Source organism: Schistocerca piceifrons, chromosome 4 (assembly GCF_021461385.2).
Source record: "Schistocerca piceifrons isolate TAMUIC-IGC-003096 chromosome 4, iqSchPice1.1, whole genome shotgun sequence".
Classification (NCBI taxonomy): Eukaryota; Metazoa; Arthropoda; class Insecta; order Orthoptera; family Acrididae; genus Schistocerca; species Schistocerca piceifrons.
The window spans coordinates 257,060,038-257,083,425 of record NC_060141.1 but is presented as its reverse complement, the minus strand read 5'-3'; the positions used below and the strand labels follow the sequence as shown (position 1 = coordinate 257,083,425).

The 23,388-nt window shown below is 39.2% G+C and overlaps 2 protein-coding genes across 4 annotated transcripts in view; one reads left to right on the top strand and one right to left on the bottom strand.

Annotated features, from left to right (window-relative positions):
• The window catches only part of LOC124796331 (nuclear envelope integral membrane protein 1a), a 138,363-nt gene extending 127,798 nt beyond the window's left edge, over positions 1–10,565 (bottom strand). For both annotated transcript variants that reach the window (XM_047260464.1, XM_047260463.1), the window contains exons 1-2: positions 10,415–10,565; positions 10,161–10,279 (exon numbers count right to left, since the gene is read on the bottom strand). In XM_047260464.1, the coding sequence (XP_047116420.1) occupies positions 10,161–10,279; positions 10,415–10,529 (234 nt within the window). In that variant the 5' untranslated portion in view covers positions 10,530–10,565. The remainder of the gene's footprint in view (positions 1–10,160; positions 10,280–10,414) is intronic.
• Positions 10,566–10,818: 253 nt separating this feature from the next.
• Positions 10,819–23,388, top strand: part of LOC124795002 (tubulin epsilon chain-like) — a 145,675-nt gene continuing 133,105 nt past the window's right edge. For both annotated transcript variants that reach the window (XM_047258756.1, XM_047258755.1), the window contains exon 1: positions 10,819–11,107. In XM_047258756.1, coding sequence (XP_047114712.1) covers positions 11,083–11,107 — 25 coding nt within the window. In that variant the 5' untranslated portion in view covers positions 10,819–11,082. The remainder of the gene's footprint in view (positions 11,108–23,388) is intronic.

Genomic DNA, 23,388 nt, shown 5'->3' with positions numbered 1-23,388 from the left:
TGCCCACTTCTTGGATAATGTTCTGTAAGTCAGTGTCTCTCGTACTGACTAAGATTCTGGGGTGAGTAAAGTACTTTGTTTAGAACTTTAAGTCTAACTTGAAACAAATGTGGTGAGACTGATTCAGTTGTCACTCAGTAACCGTGTAGCCGCATTGGAAACAGACAAATTATGCACACAATGCAGCACACAGTGACAATGGTCGCAGCAAAGATTGTGACAAGAATTATTGGAAACAAGTGATAAAATCAACTTGTGGCTACATAATTCAGTGCAATTTTTCAACAATTTTGTGGAGTAATTCTGTTATCTTCATCTGTTGTAACAGTAACTTGTTACGTTTCAGTTTGGCAATTTCATTGGTGGATGTCTAACGCAAGTGCTTATCTTGTTACAAAATGTGCAGAGACTCAGGAGCTTTTGTTAACGAAATTCTCCAGTCCAGACACTGAAATAGCACATGCTACATGGTTGCTGCCACCTCTGTTCCCATATTTTGAAACTAATTTGCAGCTCTGGCTGAACTACATTGCCAGGTTGGAAGGCATTCAGTGCAAACAGAATCAAAGATGACATGCAGCAGAAAGCGTTTTTATTCGTCTATATTAGTGTAGATGTCAATACACTAATACATAAACTTAACCCCGAAGTAGACCCTAGTGAATTAACGTACTTAAGATGAAAGAGAGGTTGGCTGATTATTAAGACTCTCAAATTCATGTGGCTGCTGCAACACAAATTTCTGAATTGTAGTAAGAAAAGTGAGTGAACTGGTGAGTTGTAGAGATTAACACACAATTCCAAATTTCAGTGTGTTAACAATACGTGTAAGCAATCATTTGCTGATTAGTTACTGTGGGCCATTATTTTACTGCATTAGCCGAGTGTGTGTTTGAAAAAGTCTTGTGAGTGTGTGTGAGGTCTACAAGTGAGAGATCTCCACATGGTTTACGAATGTCTGCTTCTTGGATGAGACCTGGCAAGCCAGTGCCCTCCAAATGGATTTAGATTCTGGGATGAGTAACCTACTTTGTTCACAGTCTCGTGGTCAAGGGATGAGTGAACTTGTGTGTTTTACATTTATACTCTTCAGAAGAGTTAGAATAGGATTTACTGCACTTGTAATAAATATGGCGACTGATTCAGTTCTGTCACTCAGTAGTTGTGTAGCCAACTTAGTAAACTGAGAAACTTTGCCTGCAACATAGCATATTGTACTGTTGGTTACAACAAGAGCTCGTTATGTAGTTGAAGCTTTGAGTGGATTAAGAAGGGGAAATTAAGATCTGTTGTGTAATGTCTGCCACACATTCTATGTTGGCTTGGTGAGAACGGAAGTAGATACAGAAGATAGGACTCCATATATTCAAGAAAAATGCCATTAATTTCATAATATTTAAGTTTATTAAATACAATATTATTATCCACACAATAAAATTTCTAGATGATGCAATGGATAACAGCAAACATTTATCAGGCTGTATGAGGGGGATGAATTTCCCAAGTCATGCTGCATGGGGGTTATATATTATCTGTGCTACTTTCTGAGGCATCTTTGAAAAGACTGAAGCATCACTGTGGCATGTTTAGGTCTATCAAGCAATATATCTTGACCTTCTGGATGATTTAAAAAGACAGATTATTGATACTGTACTAACAACACAATTACAGCCAGATGAATCACCACTTACTATCAGCCTGACAATTTGATCTCGGCAGCTTTATTTCTTAAAACTAATGTCTGTTAGATGTGAATACTGTGTCTGACATTATGCGTGGTGTGCTTGCCTTCGGATGTTCATTTAATAAGTTCAGCAATAAAGAAACTGCAATTGGTGGACAGAGATTTCAACATGTCATTTCTGCCTTGGCGATTTTCAGGAAACCCAGTTCCATTTCTCACATTTTTTTTCAATTGGAGAAATGTATGTTACGTGCACGCGAACACTCCCATGCCCATTCCCGGATCTGACGCCACCATTGACCCTGGGTTGTTACTTTCACTCCTCCGTTAAATAAATGAAGAACAGCTGACACACACACACAAACAACAGAAGAAACTCACATTCAACCACTAGCTTTTATAAGTTTTTAAGCATTTCTAGCAATGTCTTTGTGTCTTGTGTGTGTGTGTGTGTGTGTGTGTGTGTGTGTGTGTGCGTGTGTGGGGGGGGGGGGAGGGGGGGCGTGTTTGCATGCGGAAATGGGGGGCAATGCGTTGTCCCTTATAAAATTTTTGCAATTGTATGAGCTGCTGGCAGAAGTGGTTAGGGGCAGCGCGCGTCGGCAGGAAATACAGTTGGCAAAAGTTCCGGCATCTCGGACAAGGGATGGCTACACGTGGCGGTGCCGTAGGGACAACCTATGACGCTCCATAAGGCGTGGTACCTGGTTCAAGAGGTCTAGGTTGGGCATGGCAGAGATTGTGTTGTTGACGTATTATTTTTGTTATAGATCCTCTCACAGTTTTTGTGCATGTGAGACTGGAGAGAGAGAGAGAGAGAGAGAGAGAGAGAGAGAGAGAGAGAGAGAGAGAGGACAGTTCTTGACTGGTTTTCGTTTTGTAGGGAAGTGTGTTCTGAGTACAGTAAGTGCAAGGGTAAGCTGGGTGGGCCTGGGTTGGTGGTGGTGGTTGACAAGTCGCAGTTTGAGAAGAAGTAGCATGGGTGGGGTAAGTCTCTGGTTGGCTTATGAGAGTGGGGGGCTGTTGTAGCTGGGGATGGTTTTTCAGAGTGCATTTTTAGGGTTTTGGAGGGGCGGACGAAAAGGGAATTGGTGAGATTAACTGGGGAGTTTATTGAAGAGAGCAGTACAGTAGTTTCAGGTGCTTTTTCATCTTATAGAGGGTCGGGCAAGAGGGGTATCAGCATGTAGTAGTTAACCATGGTTTGGAATTCAAAAATCATGAGACTGGGGCTTGTACAAATACGATAGAGGGGTTTTGGGGGGCGGTTAAGTCAGCTATTGGGAAGGGGAAGAGTCGCTCTTCTAACCTTCGGTCTCTTTTAGATGAATACTGTTGGCGGAAGCGCATACCTGAGAGCTACTGCATTTTTAGGGTTTTTTTTAAGGGCAATTAGAAAAATGTATATGCCAAAGGTGGTTGGTTAAGGAGGTGTTGTGAGGGTTGGTGGCTGTGGCTTGTTGGGGGGGGGGGGGGGGGGGGGGGGAGGGTAGTTGACAATGTTTGTGGAGGTAGGTGGGTGAGGGGTGGTGATTGGTTTTTGATTATATTGTGGAAGATCTATTTTGTTGCAGTTGTTGAGTTGTAGTGTGTGATTGAGATTTGTTTATTTTTTTGTTTATATTTGTTGACTGACCTACACTGCAGTGCCGGAACTTTTTTGTGGTAAGTAGTCGTGCTTTTCGGTGTACTTTTTGCCTGTTATGGTGGTACGTGGGGTACTTCTGTGTTGTTTGGTGGTATCAGTGTTTTGGTATCTTGAGTTGCTGTTGAAGGGAAGTGTCCGATTCCAACGCGCGGTCGTAGCTATGAGTGTTTCGGTATCGTGAACTGCTGCTAACTTATATAGGTGTAGGCAAGTGTCCGATTCCAATGCATGGTTGTAGCTATGGGTGTTTTGGTATTGTGAGCTGCTGCTGAGCTAACAATGCATGGTTGTAGCTATGGGTGTTTTGGTATTGTGAGCTGCTGCTGAGCTAAATAGGTCAAGGGATGTGTTCAATTCCAATTTTGCTTGTCTAGGTGTTGGTTTTGTGGTACCAATAGCTGTGGTGCTAGTGTAATTTTTGGATGTTTATAATGTGGTATCGACAATTGCGGTTGAGCTATATAGGTGAAGCGAAGTGACAAATTCCGGGGGATATTGTGTGTAGTGGAATTTGGGAATTGTGTGTTGTTGATTTAGTTCGTCGTTTTGTGTCATTTGGTATGGTGGTCTGTGTTTAAATTTAGTTTGTCTCCACCCCAAAACCCCCAATTTCCCATGCTTGTCCCGTTAGTTTGATTATATTTTTGGAGGAAGATGTGTGTGTTAGTTTTTCTATCTATATTCGTCTTTGTTGTCATGTTTATGTAATGACGTCATAGGCGCCATATTGGAACCGTAGGGAACGGTCGTTTCCGCCATACTGGCAACGTTATGGGTCAAAGCAGATGGGTGGAATCGGACACTTCTGTATTATAAAGTTGAAGCACTGAGTGGTCGATAGGCATGTAAAACAAATATGAAACCATCAATGAGACTTTTTAAAATTTTTTTCTTTGTGCAAACAGTGACCTATGGATTGGAGGAGTTGTCAAACATTTATGATGTCGGCTTCTTTGGAAGTAATTCTACTATTCATTAAATTATTTACATCACTGGGTACATGGTCAATAACTTTAAGGCTGAATACCTCACTCCTTTCTGTGGCATAGTATGGCTGAATGATGCATGTGTAAACTGTATGTTTTACTACGATCTCCAGCCAGAAATAATACCATGTGTGTGTGAGGTGTGCCCGCTGGTGTGAAAGTGTGTACGTGTGTGCGCACATTTTCCTTTCTTTTCTGAAGCAGGATCTGGCCGAAAGCTCAGTGGGTAACTGCCTTTTCATTGTGTCGGTCTTCAACTCAACATGTCACCTCTATGGCAAATAGCAATCTAGGGCCTATCCCTTTCATAAATTCCGATAATCGTATCTGGATTTTCCACTGTTTGATTTTTCCAGACAGTGAGAAATATGTTTAAGGTTTCATGAACAGATCCATGGCCTTAGGAAGAGATGTTTAATGCACACTGGTTGACTCGCTGAACAGCACAAAGGGAAACTGCTCCTCTTCGTTTTAATAGCATTCCAAGTCAGTCTCAATACAAGAAATAAATACCAAAAGGTCATTTCTGAACATTTTTTGTCACCCCTTCTCATCCACACCACCCTAATGCTAGTAGAGCATCTTACAACCACAGTATATTTCTACAAATAATAAGTCATGTAGCTAACAAGCTAGCCTCAAATTGCCCAACATGTTCCTGAGTTATGCTTCAATGTAACCCTCTTTTCAATCCGACCCCTATGAGACGTAAGCCCGCCCGCCTCCTTTAAAGAAACTAACTCCCTTGTGTAAAAACATTCAAACGTTTGATTACTTTGCAAATGAATTAATGTGTTACATATCTCACATTGAGCATGTATGTGAGAAAAAGTTTTGAAATTATGCTTAAGGTTTGCTGCAAAGTTGCTAAGTGCTTTCATTCTCCAATACTGGATGAATATTGTCTGATTATCTGTGCACAGTGTATTATGCTTCTTTTTTAGCCCCATCTCACCTCTTTGATACCATTTGGAAAGAAGCATCTTGGGGGTAAGAACCATCTTCATCTACCAACTTTGGTTGAAACTGACCCAGAAGTTTAGGAGATGTACAATATACATATGTCTCTATATGTGTTGTTGTAGTAGTTGTTGTTGTCGTCATCTTCAGTCCTGAGACTGGTTTGATGCAGCTCTCCATGCTACTCTATCCTCTGCAAGCTGCTTCATCTCCCAGTACCTACTGCAACCTACATCCTTCTGAATCTGTTTAGTGTATTCATTTCTTCGTCTCCCTCTACGATTTTTACCCTTCACGCTGCCCTCCAATACTAAATTGGTGATCCCTTGATGAGTCAGAATATGCCCTACCAAATGAACCCTTCTTCTAGTCAGGTTGTGCTATTAATTTCTCTTCTCTCCAATTCTATTCAGTACCTCCTCATTAGTTATATGATCTATCCATCTAATCTTCAGCGTTCTTCTGTAGCACAACATTTCAAAAGCTTCTATTCTCTTCTTGTCCAAACGATTTATCATCCATGTTTCACTTCAATACATGGCTACACTCCATACAAATACTTTCACAAACGCCTTCCCGACACTTAAATCTATACTCGACGTTAACAAATTTCTCTTCATCAGAAATGCTTTCCTTGCCATTGCCAATCTACATTTTATATCCTCTCTACTTCGACCATCATCAGTTATTTTGCTCCCCAAGTAGCAAAACTCTTCTACTATTTTAAGCATCTCATTTCCTAAACTAATTACCGCAGCATCACCCAATTTAATTCGACTACATTCCATTAGCTTCATTTTGCTTTTGTTGATGTTAATCTTATATGGGCCTTTCAAGACAATGGCCATTCCGTTCAACTGCTCTTCCAAGTCCTTTGCTGTCTTTGACAGAATTACAATGTCATTGGTGAAGCTCAAAGCTTTTATTTCTTCTCCACGGATTTTAATACCTACTCCGAACCCCCTTCTTTTGTTTCCTTTACTGCTTGCTCAATATACAGATTGAATAACATTGGGGAGAGGCTACAACCATGTCTCACTCCCTTCCCAACCACTGCTTCCCTTTCATGCCCCTTGACTCTTACAACTGCCATTTGGTTTCTGTACAAATTGTAAATAGCCTTTCGCTCCCTGTATTTTACCCCTGCCACCTTCAGAATTTGAAAGAGAGTATTCAACATTGACAAAAGCTTTCTCTAAGTCTACAAATGCTAGAAACATAGGTTTGCCTTTCCTTAATCTTTCTTCTAAGATAAGGTGTAAGGTCAGTATTGCCTCACGTGTTCCAACATTTCTACGGAATCCAAACTGATCTTCCCCGAAGCCGACTTCTACCAGTTTTTCCATTCGTCTGTAAAGAATTCACATTAGTATTTTGCAGCTGTGACTTATTAAACTGATAGTTCGGTAATTATCACATCTGTCAACACCTGCTTTCTTTGGGATTGGAATTATTATATTCTTCTTGAAGTCTGAGGGCATTTCGCCTGTCTCATACATCTTGCTCATTAGATGGTAGAGTTTTGTCAGGACTGGCTCTCCCAAGGCTGTCAGTAGTTCTAATGGAATGTTGTCTACTCCCATGGCCTAGTTTCGACATAGGTCTTTCAGTGCTCTGTCAAACTCTTCATGCAGTATCATATCTCCTATTTCATCTTCATCTACATTTTCTTCCATTTCCATAATATTGTTCTCAAGAACATCGCCCTTGTATAGACCCTCTATGTACTCCTTCCACCTTTTTGCTTTCCCTTCTTTGCTCCATCTGAGTTCTTGATATTCTTGCAAGTGGTTCTCTTTTCTCCAAAGGTCTCTTTAATTTTCCTATAGGCGGTAGGCCTATCCATCTTACCCCTAGTGATATGCACCTCTACACCGTTACATTTGTCCTCTACCCATCGCTGCTTAGCCATTTTTGCACTTCCTGTCAATCTCATTTTTGAGGTGTTTGTATTCCTTTTTGCCCGTTTCATTTACTGCATTTTTATATTTTCTCCTGTCATCAATTAAATTCAATATCTCTTCTGTTACCCAAGGATTTATATTAGCCCTCATCTTTTTACCTACTTGATCCTCTGCTACCTTCACTATTTCATCTCTCAAAGCTACCCATTCTTGTTCTACTGTATTTCTTTCCCCCATTCCTGTCAATCGTTCCCTAATGCTCTCCCTGAAGCTCTCTACAACCTCTGGCTCTTTCAGTTTATCCAGGTCCCATCTCCTCAAATTCCTACCTTTTTGCAGTTTCTTCAGTTTTAATCTACAGTTCATAACCAATAGATTGTGGTCAGAGTCCACATCTGCCCCTGGAAATGTCTTACAATTTAAAAACTGGTTCCTGAATCTCTGTCTTACCATTATATAATCTGAGACCTTCCAGTATCTCCAGGCTTCTTCCATGTATACAACCTTCTTTTATGATTCTTGAACCAAGTGATTAAGTTATGCTCTATGCAAAATTCTACCAAGCGGCTTGTTCTTTCATTCCTTACTCCTATTCCATATTCACATACTGTTTGCCCCTCTTCCTTTTCCCACTATCGAGTTTCAGTCACCCACGACTATTAAATATTCGTCTCCCTTCACTATCTGAATAATTTCTTTTATCTCATCTTACATTTCATCAATCTCTTTGTCATCTGTGAGCTAGTAGGCATATAAATTTGTACTACTGTGGTAAGTGTGGGCTTCATATCTATCTTGGCCACAATAATGCGTTCACTATGCTGTTTGTAGCATTCGTATTTTCCTATTCATTATTAAACCTACTCCTGCATAACCCCTATTTGATTTTGTACTTCTAACCCTGTATTCACCTCACCAGAAGTCTTGTTCCTCCTGCCACCGAACGTCAGTAATTTTCCCACTATATATAATTTTAACCTATACATTTCCCTTTTTGAATTTTCTAACCTACCTGCCCGATTAAGGGATCGGGCATTCCATGCTCCTATCCGTAGAATGCATTTTCTTTCTCCTGATAACAACGTCCTCCTGAGTAGTCCCCACCTGGAGATCTGAATGGGGGACTATTTTACCTCCGGAATATTTTACCCAAGAGGACGCCATCATCATTTAACCATACAGTAAAGCTGCATGCCCTCGGGAAAAATTATGGCTGTAGTTTCCCCTTGCTGTCAGCCGTTCGCAGTACCAGCACAGCAAGGCCGTTTTGCTTAGTGTTACAAGGCCAGATCAGTCAATCATCCATATGTTGCCCCTGCAACTACTGAAAAGGCTGCTGCCCCTCTTCAGGAACCACACATTTGTCTGGCCTCTCAACAGATACCCTTCCGTTGCACCTACAGTACGGCTATCTGTATTGCTGAGGGGCGCAAGCCTCCCCACCAATGGCCAGGTCCATGGTTTATGACACACACAAACACACACACACACACACACACACACACACTTCTATATAAGAACAGTTCTATATAAGACGCCAAATCCTTAGTCTTATTTGCAAACTGTAACTGACTGTTGGCTAATTCCATATGGGAGTAAAGCGACTCTGAGGCTGTTAATATACCGAACTGTTTTCAAGATCGGTTTGCAAGAGGTTCTAGAATGGACCTCAGACATCAGTCTTCTTACTCACTTCTGTGCTGCAAAAACTTTTTTTTGCATCAATGATGAGTTACCCCAGAATATTATGACATAAAACACTAGTGAAAGAACATAGTTGAAGTCAGTTATATTTTGACATTTTTCTAGCTTGAATGTGATGATATTCACAATGCAAAAGTTAACTATTCACTTCTTAGATACATGAAGGAATATCATTTACATTAACAAGAGTGGACCCAATACTGATCCTTGCAATAAACTTGTAGTGGTCATTTCCTTTTCTGAAGATACTGTATCATTATTTAAAGACAGAAAACCAGGAAAATCTCTTACACTATAATAATTGAGCCTCTGGGAGAATACTGCGAATTGCATAATCAAATACTTTAAAAATCTCCAGAAACAATGTTCTGTCATTACAGTTTTGTGTAATCCAATTTGTGGGTCGAAAAACGCACATATTGTTGAGGTACCCTTTTTAAAATATAAGCTCAGAATGGCTAAGTACCTCATTTTGAGGGCAACTTAGTATGGTTCTCTTATACAAATTTTCTTCTAGTACCTTCAATAAGGATGTAAGTAATGAGACTGCTAGGTTATTATTAATACCTATCTCACCACATTTCTTGTAAATGTGGTCTGACAACGTATTTCAGGCTCTCTGGGAATGTCCTCTGTAATGTTTTGCGTATATGAATATTTTTATTATACGTGAAGAACAAGGTTTAAGTACTAGAGATACTGCCAACTCTCAGAGTAGGAGCTACATGGGTGCCTTTCACTACAAACCAAAACGCTTAGATTACGGTAGTGCACAAGAGGTCCTTGTCCAAGAATAGATGTCAAATAGCTCAGTATCATTTATTGCTAATATGATGTACACCACTATTTTCTAACAACCACTTTCTGTTACTATATACCTCGACTCAATGCGTATCTCTGATGTTACCGTTGGTCTACGTGACTGTGTCAAATGGCTCTGAGCACTATGGGACTTAACTTCTAATGTCATCAGTCCCCTAGAACTTAGAACTACTTAAACCTAACTAACCTAAGGACATAACACACACCCATGCCCGAGGCAGGATTCGAACCTGCGACCGTAGCGGTCGCGCGGTTCCAGACTGTAGCGCCTAGAACCGCTCGGCCATCCCGGCCGGCCGTGACTGTGTCAACGAGTATTTTAATAGTGTGACTAAACAAGTACCAATGCATTGCACAGCAATAAGCAACCTTTCCTTAACGATGGTAGTAGAGATACACTACAGAACATTAGCATAAAAAGGCCAAAACGAGTAGTAGTTTCGACTACTCACCGTCACTGTTTCGAAGGTGTGGAGAACGTGCTTCGGTTTTCCAGGGTAACAATATATCTCAAAATGTCGTTCATATGCGCAATCGCAGGTCACGTTGTCGTCCGGATACATGTCATGCACTAAGTGAAACCATAATTCGATATTTAAATCCAGCAGTTGTGCTTTTCTGATATTTTCACAATCACTGTTGAGACTTTGTTCCAAATATGAAACAAAAAGTGATATTATTATTCGCAGCTTCCCATTCTACTTACCTTTGAATGGTAATGTGTAAGTTTCTGATAAAATTGGCTGACAGACAACAATAATTAATAAAATATAGGTAATTTTCCACATAGGTTCGTTTACGAATTTCATGAATAGCGCCATCTTCAAGGATCTTATCTGGACAGAGGTTGCACTCGTTTTGTGTATATGGCTGTATGACCACCGGTGTGTGTGTGTGTGTGTGTGTGACTAGCTCGCATCTAAGACCTTTGATAATATTTTCAAAGAGTGTCAAGTATTTGTCAATGTTTCTTCTATCGTCAAATTTAGTGTAACATCCGTAATTTGAGTGGTTTAATGATCGTGCATCTCTGATAGCATATATTTTTAAATATTTACCCTGTTGCATACTTATGAAAACATTGATGACATGGCTTGGAAGTATGTCGAGTCTCTGATATTTGGCCACTAATTTTAGCAATCTTTGAACATCAACAAAGCGCGGTTAATTGAAATTTGAAAGTGTTGTGTGTTCCGTGTGTTGTTCACGACTTTTGGAGGTTATTTTTGCTGAAATGCGTCGTAACTACTTTTGAATTACATCTTCGCTGTAGTACGTACGTTATCTAAGAATCCTGCACTATCTACCAATAAAGAAATTAGTGAAAGTGTTTTCCGAAATGAAGTGTCTGTGTTGTCAAACTTGCAGCAAGTAATGAGCGAATTCATCATCGTTCAAGGTATGCGAAGATATTTTCGTTGCTGTTAATTAGAGGGGATATGTGTTTGTTTGTGCAAAATTGAGATACCTTATGAATTTGTTGACAATTAACAAATAATAAATTTCTTTTAATTGGTTGTCGAGTTGGTTTATTAAGTAGCGGCCAAAGCACGTATAATTTTTTCCCTTTCACATTGTTTGAAAACAACAAAAGGTTTTGGAAAAACGTGATTTATGTATTTATATTTTCTTTGAAGCATATTGTTAAATATGAGGTGCAACATCATTGGCCCTATGTGGTATGTATTTTTTGCATAACTCACCTTTCATGGAAGCAATCAAGGAAAACACAGTGGTTCAATTAGGATTGTAATTAGATGTGTGAAGTCTACATGCATTTAGGACTTCCCTGTTAAACTAGTATTTCAATGCGTGTGCGTGAAGTGCAACTGAATCTAATTCAGTACTTTGGGCAGGGACAGTGCAGTTCCTAAGAATATGGTAGCCTATATATCATTCTGAGAAAGTGATGGTTGTAGCACAGGCCCTGTCATTCCATATCCTGTAACTCCTTTGTCAAAGAATGACATAACAGCCACTTAGAAAGTGTGCAACATGATAATGGAGTTAATTTTTTTCCAGTCTGTGATCACGGAAAAGAACTGATCTTGGCAAAGTGTAATTGCATACAGGCAAGAAAAGGGTGGAACAGTTATCTGAACTTCTTTATTTTTCTTTTCACTCCTTACGCATTAGGCTACATGCACTGAATATTAGAACAAGCTTTCCGATATAATATCTTCAAATGATCTTTTCTTCTACAGGGTCACCATTTGTTATATCAATTTTGGCAGTGTTTGTGACAGCAGCTGACTGCACTTCCTGACGCCACCACTCTCCCCAGGATGGAATCTGTGTATCCTATCTGTCTGTGTTTAGAGTAAATTACATGTGCAAGTGTGAGAACATTTTCTGAATGTTTGCATGTGTGTATCTGGGGCAGAATGTGGGAACACTACCTGTATTCATCTCGTTGGATGTGTGAATCACCAAAAAACCTCTTCTTGGCTCTCTGGGGCTCACCAATCCTCATCCTTAATCTGTATGATGAATTTTATCCAGGCAGATTCACCTAGATGCGTTAGCATGCTTAGCTGTGTGGGTGGATCATAAAGTCTTAAATTGAGGCTTCCCAGTTATTTCTTTGGTGTGCTGAAATGAAAAGGTGGGTGGACAGGGAGGGCAACAATACTGTAGTACATTGTTATACCTATAGTCTATATAGTCTGAATTTACAGTTGAGCACATTATTACAAGCTATTAAGGTTACGCTGGAAGTAACAATGATATTTTTTGTGACTGCTGTGATGTATGCCTTCACAAACATATTTAATTTTCTGTTTGTGAATGGGACGCATTCCATTCAGTGGGAAAGGAGCTTAGTCTGACTCAGCCCATAACTGTCTTGTGTTTACAGTCCAATCATAATTTTATCAACTCTACCCAAAGCTCTCGAGTGACTTGTTCATGATCAACTGAATGAATCCTTAAGCAAATCCAACAGATCTCTGTCTGGTTTTTGTAAACACAAGAGAACAAACATTGCACCAGTTGAGTTAACGGGTGACTTGAAATATTACGAGACAGCTATAAAGCAACGATACTGTACTGTAACGGTTGAGACTTGAAATGTACAGTGCAGATTTGCAAGTTAATTTAGAGAATAAACTTAGGAAAGAACTTGGTTTTGTCATAAAATACATCAAAATGCTTGAAAATTTGGTAAGAATAGGGAGTTATTCTTCAAAATCTAGCCAACATTTCTCCAGTGTCAGACTAAAGAAACAATGCATGACCTATAACAAAAGCTGCAGAACTTCCTATAGAACTAAGTAATAAGTTTAGTTTCCTTGAAAATAGCACAGAGAAATAGCTGAAATTATGAGTACTAATAAAACAGGATTCAAGGTACCAGGCATAATCAAACCAGGAACTCCACTACGTGAAGTTTTAAACAGCTGTAAAAAAAATCTCAGATGAGTGGTACCACATGTGTGATAATTGGAGATGTCGACTGCATATACCACAATGAAACTAGACACGCTATGAAAATGTTAAAGGAAGTAATCTGCAAAATGCGTGAAGTTAAATTTTTCATTCTCAGTATTCCTCATAGGTATGATATCACGGAAAACTCGTGCGCGAATACTGAGATTATTAGTGCCTACAGACTCTTTGCCAAGATATGTAGAGGTTATTCTAATGCAACATATTTAAGGATAAATAGTGATTGCAGAGAGCATTTTACAAAACATGGTCTTCACAGAAACTTGAAAGGGAAAGAAGCCATCAGTGCTGAAATATTGAAGGCTATCAAATACTCTAAAAGTAGTGCAACACACTGTTACACAGTCTCATAAAGAACTTACTGCAATATCAGCATCAGTGGAATATCAGAAAGAGCTGATGTCCCTCAATCATTTGTAATAATTAATGAATCATATGCATTAAACGAAATAAAACAATTTGTATCTACATCTGAAATGTCTCCCAGTACAACAGACAACTCACCAGTGGCGTCAAAATTGTCAATAAGAGCTGAACCATCTCTACCTGCAGACTTATCAGTTTCAACAGCAAGTTTAGCATTGGTGACTAGCCAGTAATCAGAAGAACAGAGCCAAGACCAGTGCTACAAACTGCCACACAGACAGCAGTAGCCAAATCAACATCTACAGAGTGTCAGTTACCTACTTCACCTGCAGCACAAACATCTTTTGAAACTCCAGCGGCATCTACAGTGCAAGCTTTCTTTCAAACTACAGCTTCTGCAAAAAAAATTCCAGCATCCACCAAAACATTAGCTGCATTAATGGATTCAACGTCAAAACTGGCAGCATCCCCAGCATCCATTGAAACATCAGATGCAACATCAAGAATGGCAGCACCTCCGAGGGTAAGAGATACAAGGGGTAGGAAAGTGTAATTCTTATGGATTTTCGGTACCCAGCCTCAACAAGGAACAGCTGGTAACATTGGATAGGTTAAGTATGAACTCCTCTCAAGTTATTTTTAATAATTTAAAAATAAGGAGCCTTGGTATACAGTGTATTAAAAATAAAATATTAGGACTTAAGACGGCAACCAGTGAAGCTAGTATAGATGGCATTTGTGTTCAAAAATATTTGTGCAAGAGTAATGAACTAGTATTGCAGGAAGGATACAAGACATGGTGAAGTTTGTATTTATGTAAAACATGGAGTAAAAGTTAAAAACTTGTCTGCAGCAGAATCTGTGAGGGAAGAAAAACATTTTGAGGTTGCAGCAATACAGCTGAAAAAACAAAAGAATAATTTAATATTAACGTCAGTGTACCGATCACCGTGTGGTGTTCCTGAAATTTTTAGAAATAAATTAGAGGCATTGCACAACATATTATATGATAAAAAATAGCAATAATTATAAGTAGAGACTTTAATGTCAACTTGTTAACCGAAAATGCATCTAAAGATCAGTTTCTGAATGTTCTGCAGAGCTTCAACTTGTATTCACATATAACTAGTCATGAAGAGTAACAAACTCTTCAGAAAGCCTCACGCAAATGCAACTCGCACACACATGACTGCAGTCTCAGGCAACAAGCCTCATGGATAATTTCTTCACAAATATAAGAGCCATAGATACAGATGTAATTGATGTTGACCTAGTAATATCCGATCACAGTGCACTAATCCTTAAAATTCTCACAGCCCCAGTGACTGAAAATACTTCACATCAAATATACAAAAGAACTTTCTCCTCAAACAGTTGCAGTTATTTTGTGAATACACTGGTTAATCAATCATGGGCAGAAGTATTGCTACAAACAAAGCACAAATGCTGCATGTAATGTTTTCTCTTCCCTCTCTATGTTAAAATTTGAAATGTGTTGTCCTAAAAAACTTGTCAGAATGGACTCGTGCGAGCATTTACATACTAATTCCTGGATTACGCTTGGTATTAGAAATTCCTCCGGGCCAATGAAAATGCTGAACTCTAAATTGAAAAGTTGTGGTGCCACTAAGTTTAAAAAACATGTAATAAACTACAAAAAATATATAAAAAGGTTATTACAAAATCATTACTAAGTAATGACAGATTAATAAGAAAATCAGGCAATAACTCAAGAACTGCTTGGGAAATAGGGCCTAGTGAGAAGGGAAACAGGTAAGAGCCTTGTGGTACAGGAAATAGTACTCAATAATACTGAAAATATTGAATTAAAAAATGAAATCGGCAGATTACATTAACGATGGTTTTTTAAGTACCTGTGTGATTAAGCAAAAAATTTACCAAACATGAGAAATTAACAGCTTCAAAAGTAGACAGCAGTATGAAGTTAACTCCCACAAATGAAAATGAAATATTAAAGGTGGTGATGAGTCTAAGCTCAATAATATCTGCTAGTGAGGATGAAGTGTTGTGTCACTAATTTAAAAAGTTGCCCAAAAAATTATAAAGCCCCTGGTACATATTGCCAATGTGTCATTCAGTGCAGGTGTGTTTCCACAGAGGTTGAAAATCTTCAAGTTTAGAGTGCTGTTTAAAAAAAAGGAGATCCATATAAGATAGAAAATTGCAGATCAATTTCACTTCTCCCATCATTTCCCAAAATTTTAGAGACGTTAATGAAAATCAGACTCAAAAATTACTTAGATGCATACAAACTTCTGAACTGCAATCAGCGTGGCTTCCATTCAGGCCCCAGCACAGAATCAGCCATCCATGCATATACTGAAGAGATTGTTAGGAATCTTGACAATAAAAAATATGTAGTGGGAATTAACTTAGATCTGTCGAAAGGCTTTGATACAGTAAATCACCAAAACTTGTTAAACAAGATGGGGGCAATAGGAGTAAGAGAGGTTGTGTGGAAATAGTTTGAATCTTACCTTCAAGACAGAACTCAGGCATAGAAATCATCTCAGATCATAATAACCAGAAAATCAAGTGGGTTTCAGATGCAAAGAAAGTGGAAATAGGCGTCCTGCGGGGCAGTGTTCTTGGTCCCTTATCTTGCTGTATATAAATGACACAGAGAATCCAAATATTTCTACCAAAATTATGTTGTTCACAGATGACATAAGAATAATTAAAATTATGATAAAAATCACTATCCATCAGTACTGACATAGTCCTGAAATATATACAACAGTGGCTTAATGCAAATGAGTTAACACTCAAGTAAAACAAATTATATACAGTATGGCAAAGCAACCCAAGGAAATGACCTCCAGTTAAAACTGAGTGACAAAGAGAATGTGCAATCCACAAAGTTTCTGATCATGCATATTGATCAAAACATACGGTGAAAAGACCATATCGAATTTTTATCCCACAGTCTCAATTTGGCATGTTTCACAATAGAGGATAATGTCTAGAGTATGCAGCATAGCGTGTGCTAGTTTAGTGTATTTTGCTTACGTTCAGTCTATTGTGTCTAACGGCGCTGTATCCTGGGGTGAAACTAAATCACCCTTAATAGATAACGTCAAACTACAGAAAAGAGCTATTCGAATTACAACACACAATTCTCCAAGAACTCATTGTAGGCTGCTCTTCAAAAAATTACAAATGCTCACACTACCATCGCTGTATATATTTAAAAGTGTCTTACATACAAGAGCACACCTAAACAAGTTACATTCCAATGAGGACTGCCACAATTATAATACTTGCAATAGTAAAAAATTACATGTAGAAAGAGTAAGGATAACACAAACCCAAAAGCATGTAAGTTATTTTGGAATAAAACTTTACAATGCTCTGCCAGTGTACACGAAAGAAATAACAGATGAAGTAAAATTTAACCCTGAGCTTAAAAATTATATTTTAAGCAGAAGTTCCTATGACATAGATGAGTACTTTGAGTGTGTGTAAAGTTATTGTCTTAAGATTTATTTACATGTTCATGACAAATGTTGTACTTTCAAAAATGCATTGACAATAGCTATTTAAGTGATATTCTGTTATTATGTTTATATTACATGTACTTTGCATGTTAATTACATTTGTGACAATTTCTACATCATGCCCATGATTTACAGGAAGCATTTGATACAGTCAGCTTTGAACATACTGCTTAGAAAAATGAGTCTGCTAAAGTTTCTGGGTAGTGCACTCAAGTGGTATGAAAGCTACTTGAGAAACGAGACAGCATGGGTCATTAAGCCATCTAAATGGATGTTAAATGAACCCAGTTGGATGCTTTACAGTAACCTGACTGTATTTCATCTTCAATCCAACATCCTAGACATGGTAGAAAATGTAACTACCGTCATCCAAAGGGCTGCTGGTGTGTCTATCCTGTAGTTGTCTATTAAACCTGGCAGATGACCAGTCCCGTGGTGGAGCAAGGAGTGACATTTAGCCCATCAGCAATAATCAGTTGGATCTGCAAAAGTTCTACTGTAATCATCTACTGACAAGCTTGCAGCCTGTAGCATTGCTCTAGCTAAAGCTGTACAGATTACTAGAGAGAGCAAAAAGTCATGGCAAGAATGAGTGTGATGTATTAGCTTTTCCACACCATCAACAAAGGCCTGGGACTTGAAGAGAAAGATCAATGAGAATGGTAATGCATATTCTGCTGTGGCTGTACAGGATAACGGTACTCCATCTCACTTCAAAGGAAGCCATTGCATAGATAATGGTGAAACTCTTTATGTGTATGGTGTAGGGTAGAACTTGCAGTCCACTGGGGGGGCGGGGGGGGGGGGCTGTGTTCGCTGCCATATTGGCGGGTGACCTTGAGCAGGACTTAGCCGCAGCACGAGGCGCCTCGCGGATCGCGCTATAGTTTTAACTAAGCGCGATCTGCTGGAAAGACCCGTTCCCGGTGCCGCCATTGTGGTTTATCGGGGTGCAACTTCGTGCCGCGCCCAGCGAGCTTCTAATTATCAGCAGGAAGTGTGACGTATGGCGCAGTTCTTATCAGTACATGCAGTCAGTTACTGCTTGTTTATACGCTTTCAGTTCATTTGTATTATCTAGCTGCTGCATTTATTTTAAGACGAGACAACTGCATGTTTTACGCAGCCATGCTGCGTTCTTATTGATTACTAATATTATTATTATATTATTTATTATTTCTTCATGAGTTCCGACTCCTGGGGAGGTAGGTGGGTTTATTTTCTTATCTATTAAATACTACTACACATTGATCTTGCCAAAAGCCGAGAAGCGATTCTTCTTAGTGTTTTAGCTCTCTGGTGCACTCTGTTATGCTCTCTGGGGCACTCTGGGATGTTCTCTGGCGCACTCTGGGATGTTCTCTTTCTCTCACTCTGATGCTTTGTGTTGATTCTCTGATTATGTATCCCTTATTTTTAGATCCTTTATCTCTTATTTTTAATTTTATTGTTCACTATAAAGTTGTGAAGCATCCTTATCTATCTCGTGAGATTTAAAAAAAAAAAAAAAGTATTAGTGCAGAGGACAAATGTAAAGATGTAGAGGCATATATCACTAGGGGTAAAATAGATACTGCCTGCAGAAAATTAACGAGACCTTTGGAAAAAAAGAGAACCACTTGTATGAATGTCAAGAGCTCGGATGGAGAACTAGTTCTGAGCAAAGAAGGGAAAACAGAAAGGTGGAAGGAGTATATAGAGGGACTATAAAAGGGTGATGTTCTTGAGAACAATATTAAAGAATGGAAGAGAATGTAAATGAAGATGAAATAGGAGATATGATACTGCATGAAGAGTTTGACAGAGCACTGAAAGACCTATGTTGAAAGAAGGTCATGGGAGTACACAACATTCCATTAGAACTACTTGGGAGAGCCAAGTCTAACAAAACTCTACCATCTAATGAGCAAGATGTATGAGACAGGCGTAATACCCTCAGACTTCGAGAAGAAGATAATAATTACAATCCCAAAGAAAGCAGGCATTGACAGGTGTGAAAATTATCAAACTATCAGTTTAGTAAGTCACAGCTACAAAATACTACCATGAATTCCTTACAGACGAGTGGAAAAACTGGTAGAAGCCAACCTTGGGGAAGACCAGCTTGGATTCCCTAGAAATTTTGGAACAAGTGAGGCAATACTGACCCTACGACTTATCGTAGAAGATAAATTGAGGAAAGGCAAACCTACGTTTCTCACATTTGTAGACTTAGAGAAAGCTTTTGACAATGTTGACTGTAATACTCTCTTTCAAATTCTGAAGGTGGCAGGGGTAAAATACAGGGAACGAAAGGCTATGTACAATTTGTACAGAAGCCAGATGTCACTTATAAGAGTAGAGGGGCATGAAAGGGAAGCAGTGGTTGGGAAGGGAGTGAGACAGGGTTGTAGCCTATCCCCAATGTTATTCAATCTGTATATTGAGCAAGCAGTAAAGGAAACAAAAAAAATTTGGAGTAGGAATTAAAACCCATGGAGAAGAAATAAAAACCTGGAGGTTTGCCGATGACATTGTAATTCTGTCAGAGAAAACAAAAGACCTGGAAGAGAAGTTGAACGGAATGGACAGTGTCTTGAAAGGGGGATATGAGATGAACATCAACAAAAGCAAAATGAGGATAATGGAATGTAGTTGAATTAAATCAGGTGATGCTGAGGGAATTAGATTAGGAAATGAGACACTTAAAGTAGTAAAGGAGTTTTGCTATTTGGGGAGCAAAATAATGGATGATAGTCGAAGTAGAGAGGATATAAAATGTAGACTGGCAATGGCAAGGAAAGCATTTCTGAAGAAGAGAAATTTGTTAACATCGAGTATAGATTTAAGTGTCAGGAAGTCATTTCTGAAAGTATTTGTATGGAGTGTAGCCATGTATGGAAGTGAAACATGGACAATAACTAGTTTGGACAAGAAGAGAATATAAGCTTTCGAAATGTGCTGCTACAAAAGAATGCTGAAGATTAGATTGGTAGATCACATAACTAATGAGGAGGTACTGAATAGGATTGGGGAGAATAGGAATTTGTGACATAACTTGACTAGAAGAAGGGATCAGTTGATAGGACGTGTTCTAAGGCATCAACGGATCACCAATTTAGTATTGGAGGGCAGCGTGGATGGTGAAAATTGTAGAGGGAGACCAAGAGATGAATACACTAAGCAGATTCAGAAGGATGCAGGTTGCAGTAGGTACTTGGAGATGAAGCAGCTTGCACAGGCATGGAGAGCTGCATCAAACCAGTCTCTGGACTGAAAATGACAACAACAAGACAAAAAAATGAGTGAACAGGGAAATAAGTAAACAGAAGAATACATATGAGCATGAGTGAGTGGTAGACTAAATATCGTTATCAGAACCGAGCTTCCATTGTATCTGAAATGCCTAGGGCAAAATCAGCTGCTACAACCACCTTTGCCACTCGTAAGGCGTATCTGATGATATTAACCTGGTAGAAGATGGATAGGAGAACAAGTTGGATGTAAGTGGGTAAATAGTGTAATGTCTGGAGCTGTGTAGAAGAGGCCTATACGCATCTGTGAATTTTGAACGGTAGTTGGTAGGTGGTAGTTGTAGTTGATATGGCTTATTATGGACTGGAACCACATGACACTTTAATATTTGGTCATCATAACTTTTCTAGTGTTTTGCATTTATCTAAACTTAACCTTTGAGGAGAAATGTCTATGTATAAAGTGCAACAACCAGAAATAACATTGTCTTGTACCACTCTGTTGTTGCTTTAAAATTGTGAGTCCATACCTATTCCTTCATTATTGCTTCAGCTGACACACTGCTAAGTTGTGCTGTCATATGTCCAAGTGAACAGCAGCAATATAAGCAGTGAGTTAGGAGAGAAAAAAATTTACTATTCATGCAAGAAAATGAAGCAGATTCCTAGCCAGTGGCTCAACCCCACAGTGAGGCAGTTGTCTATGAGACAGTTAGCAGTCAGATAAGCTGTTGGCTGTTATGTGATGCAACTGTGCTGCCTAATGCTTCGCATCTGTCATTACTGTGGGGTAACATTTGTGTGGAGCATCGGAATGATACAATGAAAGTTTATTTTATTACTTTTAGTTACCTCATATAAGTTATTTTATTGTTGTTTAATTAAAGTAAGATTAAACTGTAATTTTGCTCATACATGTTTACCTTGGTAACATAAAGACCACTATTTTTTACTTGTGTGAAAAGTACTCCCTGCATCCACTCGTGTTACAAAAATCAATGTGCCTGCTTGGGGGTTGACTACCGTTTAGTCTCCCATATTAGTAATATGTCTACATACACCAGACTGCTCTGCAATTTCACACTTAATTGCCCAGCAGAGTGGGCATCAAACCACCTTCAGACTGTTTCTTTACCACTCCACTCTCAAATAGCATACAGGAAAAACAAACACATAATTTTTTCTGTGCGAGCACTGATTTCTCTTGTTTCATCACAGTGATCATTTCTCTCTATGTAGGTGGGCATCAACACAATATTTTCACATATGGAGGAGAAAATTGGTGATTGAAATTTCATGAAAAGATTTCACTGCCACAAAAAGCCACCTTTTTTTTCCAGTCCACATATGATATTGGTGACACCCACTCTCCCGAATTTCTTGATAATATAAAATGAACTCCCCTTCTTTTGCTGTTCTTCGATCTTTTTCAATGTCCTCCGTGATTCCTGTCTGGCATGGTTCCCATATTGCGCAGCAGTGCTTTGGAATGGGATAGATAATCAATGGGGAAGCAGTCTCTTTAGTTGATCTGTTTTATCTCTTAAATGTTTAGCCAATAAAGTACAGTTTTTGCCCCCCCCCCTTCCCCCCCCCCCCCCCTCCCCCCTCCAACATTGTGCATGTGATCACTTGTATTCTAGTTGTTCATAATTGTAATCCCTAGGTCTTTAGTAGTATTGAAAGCCTTTAAATGTGTGGAATTTATTGTGTAATTGAAGTTTTAACAAATTCCTTTCAGTACTCGTGTGGATAATCTCTCACTTTCTGTTGTGTAGAGCCAATTGCCACCTTTTGCCTCATACTGATATATTGTCTAAATCATTTTGCAATTGGTTTTGATCTTCTAATGACATTAATGGATGCTTAATGACAGTGTCATCTGCAAACAATCTAGGAGAGCTTCTCAAATTGTCTCCTAAATTGTCTATGTGGATTAGGAACAGCAGAGGGCCTAGAACAATTCTTTGGGGACTGCCGGATATCACTTCTGTTTTACTGGATGACTTTCCATCAGTTACTGTCAACTGTGACCTTTTTAACAGAAAATGATGAATCCAGACAAACAACTGAGATGGTACTTCATAGGCATGCAATTTAATTAGAAGCTGCTTGTGAGGAACGGCCTCAAAGGTCGTATGCAAATTAGAAATATGCCATTAATGTCAGATCCTTCTTCGATAGCACTTATTACTTTATGTGAATAAAGAGCCAGTTGTGTTTCACAAGAATGATGTTTTCTTAATCTGTGCTGACAACATGTCAGTAGACGATTTTATTGAGGTAATTCATAAGTTCAGATACAGTGTGGGACTGCTAAAAGGAGAGGTTGATTCAGTAGGCAGACCTGAATGAATGTGGAGAACACTCTTTTAATAATCGCCAACATACAAATGAACATTCAATTTCACAACCTCAAAAGAGCACAACAAATTTTTTTTTAACAAAGACAAGGCAATTATATAAAAGATATACTTGTTATTTGTTGGTAGCTAGGCTGCCACACCAGCAGCCCCTGTCCCCATCCATTTTTTTAACTGGTATTTGATCACACATCTGGCTCGCGTCCTTGTCAGCATAAATTCCTCTGTGCCTGCTTGTGAGTCCTGTGTCTGGTGTTTGAGCTGCAGTCGCCCATCTTGACTGTCAATCATGTGTAGACTGCTGGAATAATACTGCCCAGAAGTGTAAGGGTGGTGGCCATCACCCCCTTTGCCTCCATATCGAAATGCGCCAGTTTAAGCCACGCAGTTCACACAACCGCCTCACATCTGTTCCAGTGAATTTTGAAGGTGTATGGTCCATGTTGCATTACTTTGAATGGTACTATGTAAGGAGGTGATTGTGGGGGGTGAGCAGAGTCGTCGTGAAGCCACATGTTGAACGAGCTGAACGGGTCCTCCTCAGTCTGTTCCAGCACATTTTGAAGGTGTGTGGCCCCTGTTGCACTACTTTGAATGGACTATGTAAGGAGGCGATTGTGGGGGCGAGCAGAGTTGTCATGAAGCCACATGTCGAATGAGCTGAACAGGTCCTTGTGGACAAAAATGAGTTAGTCCCTGTGAGGCCTGGGAACCATTGGTTGAAGCAACTTAGACCCGTGGTCTGACACAGAC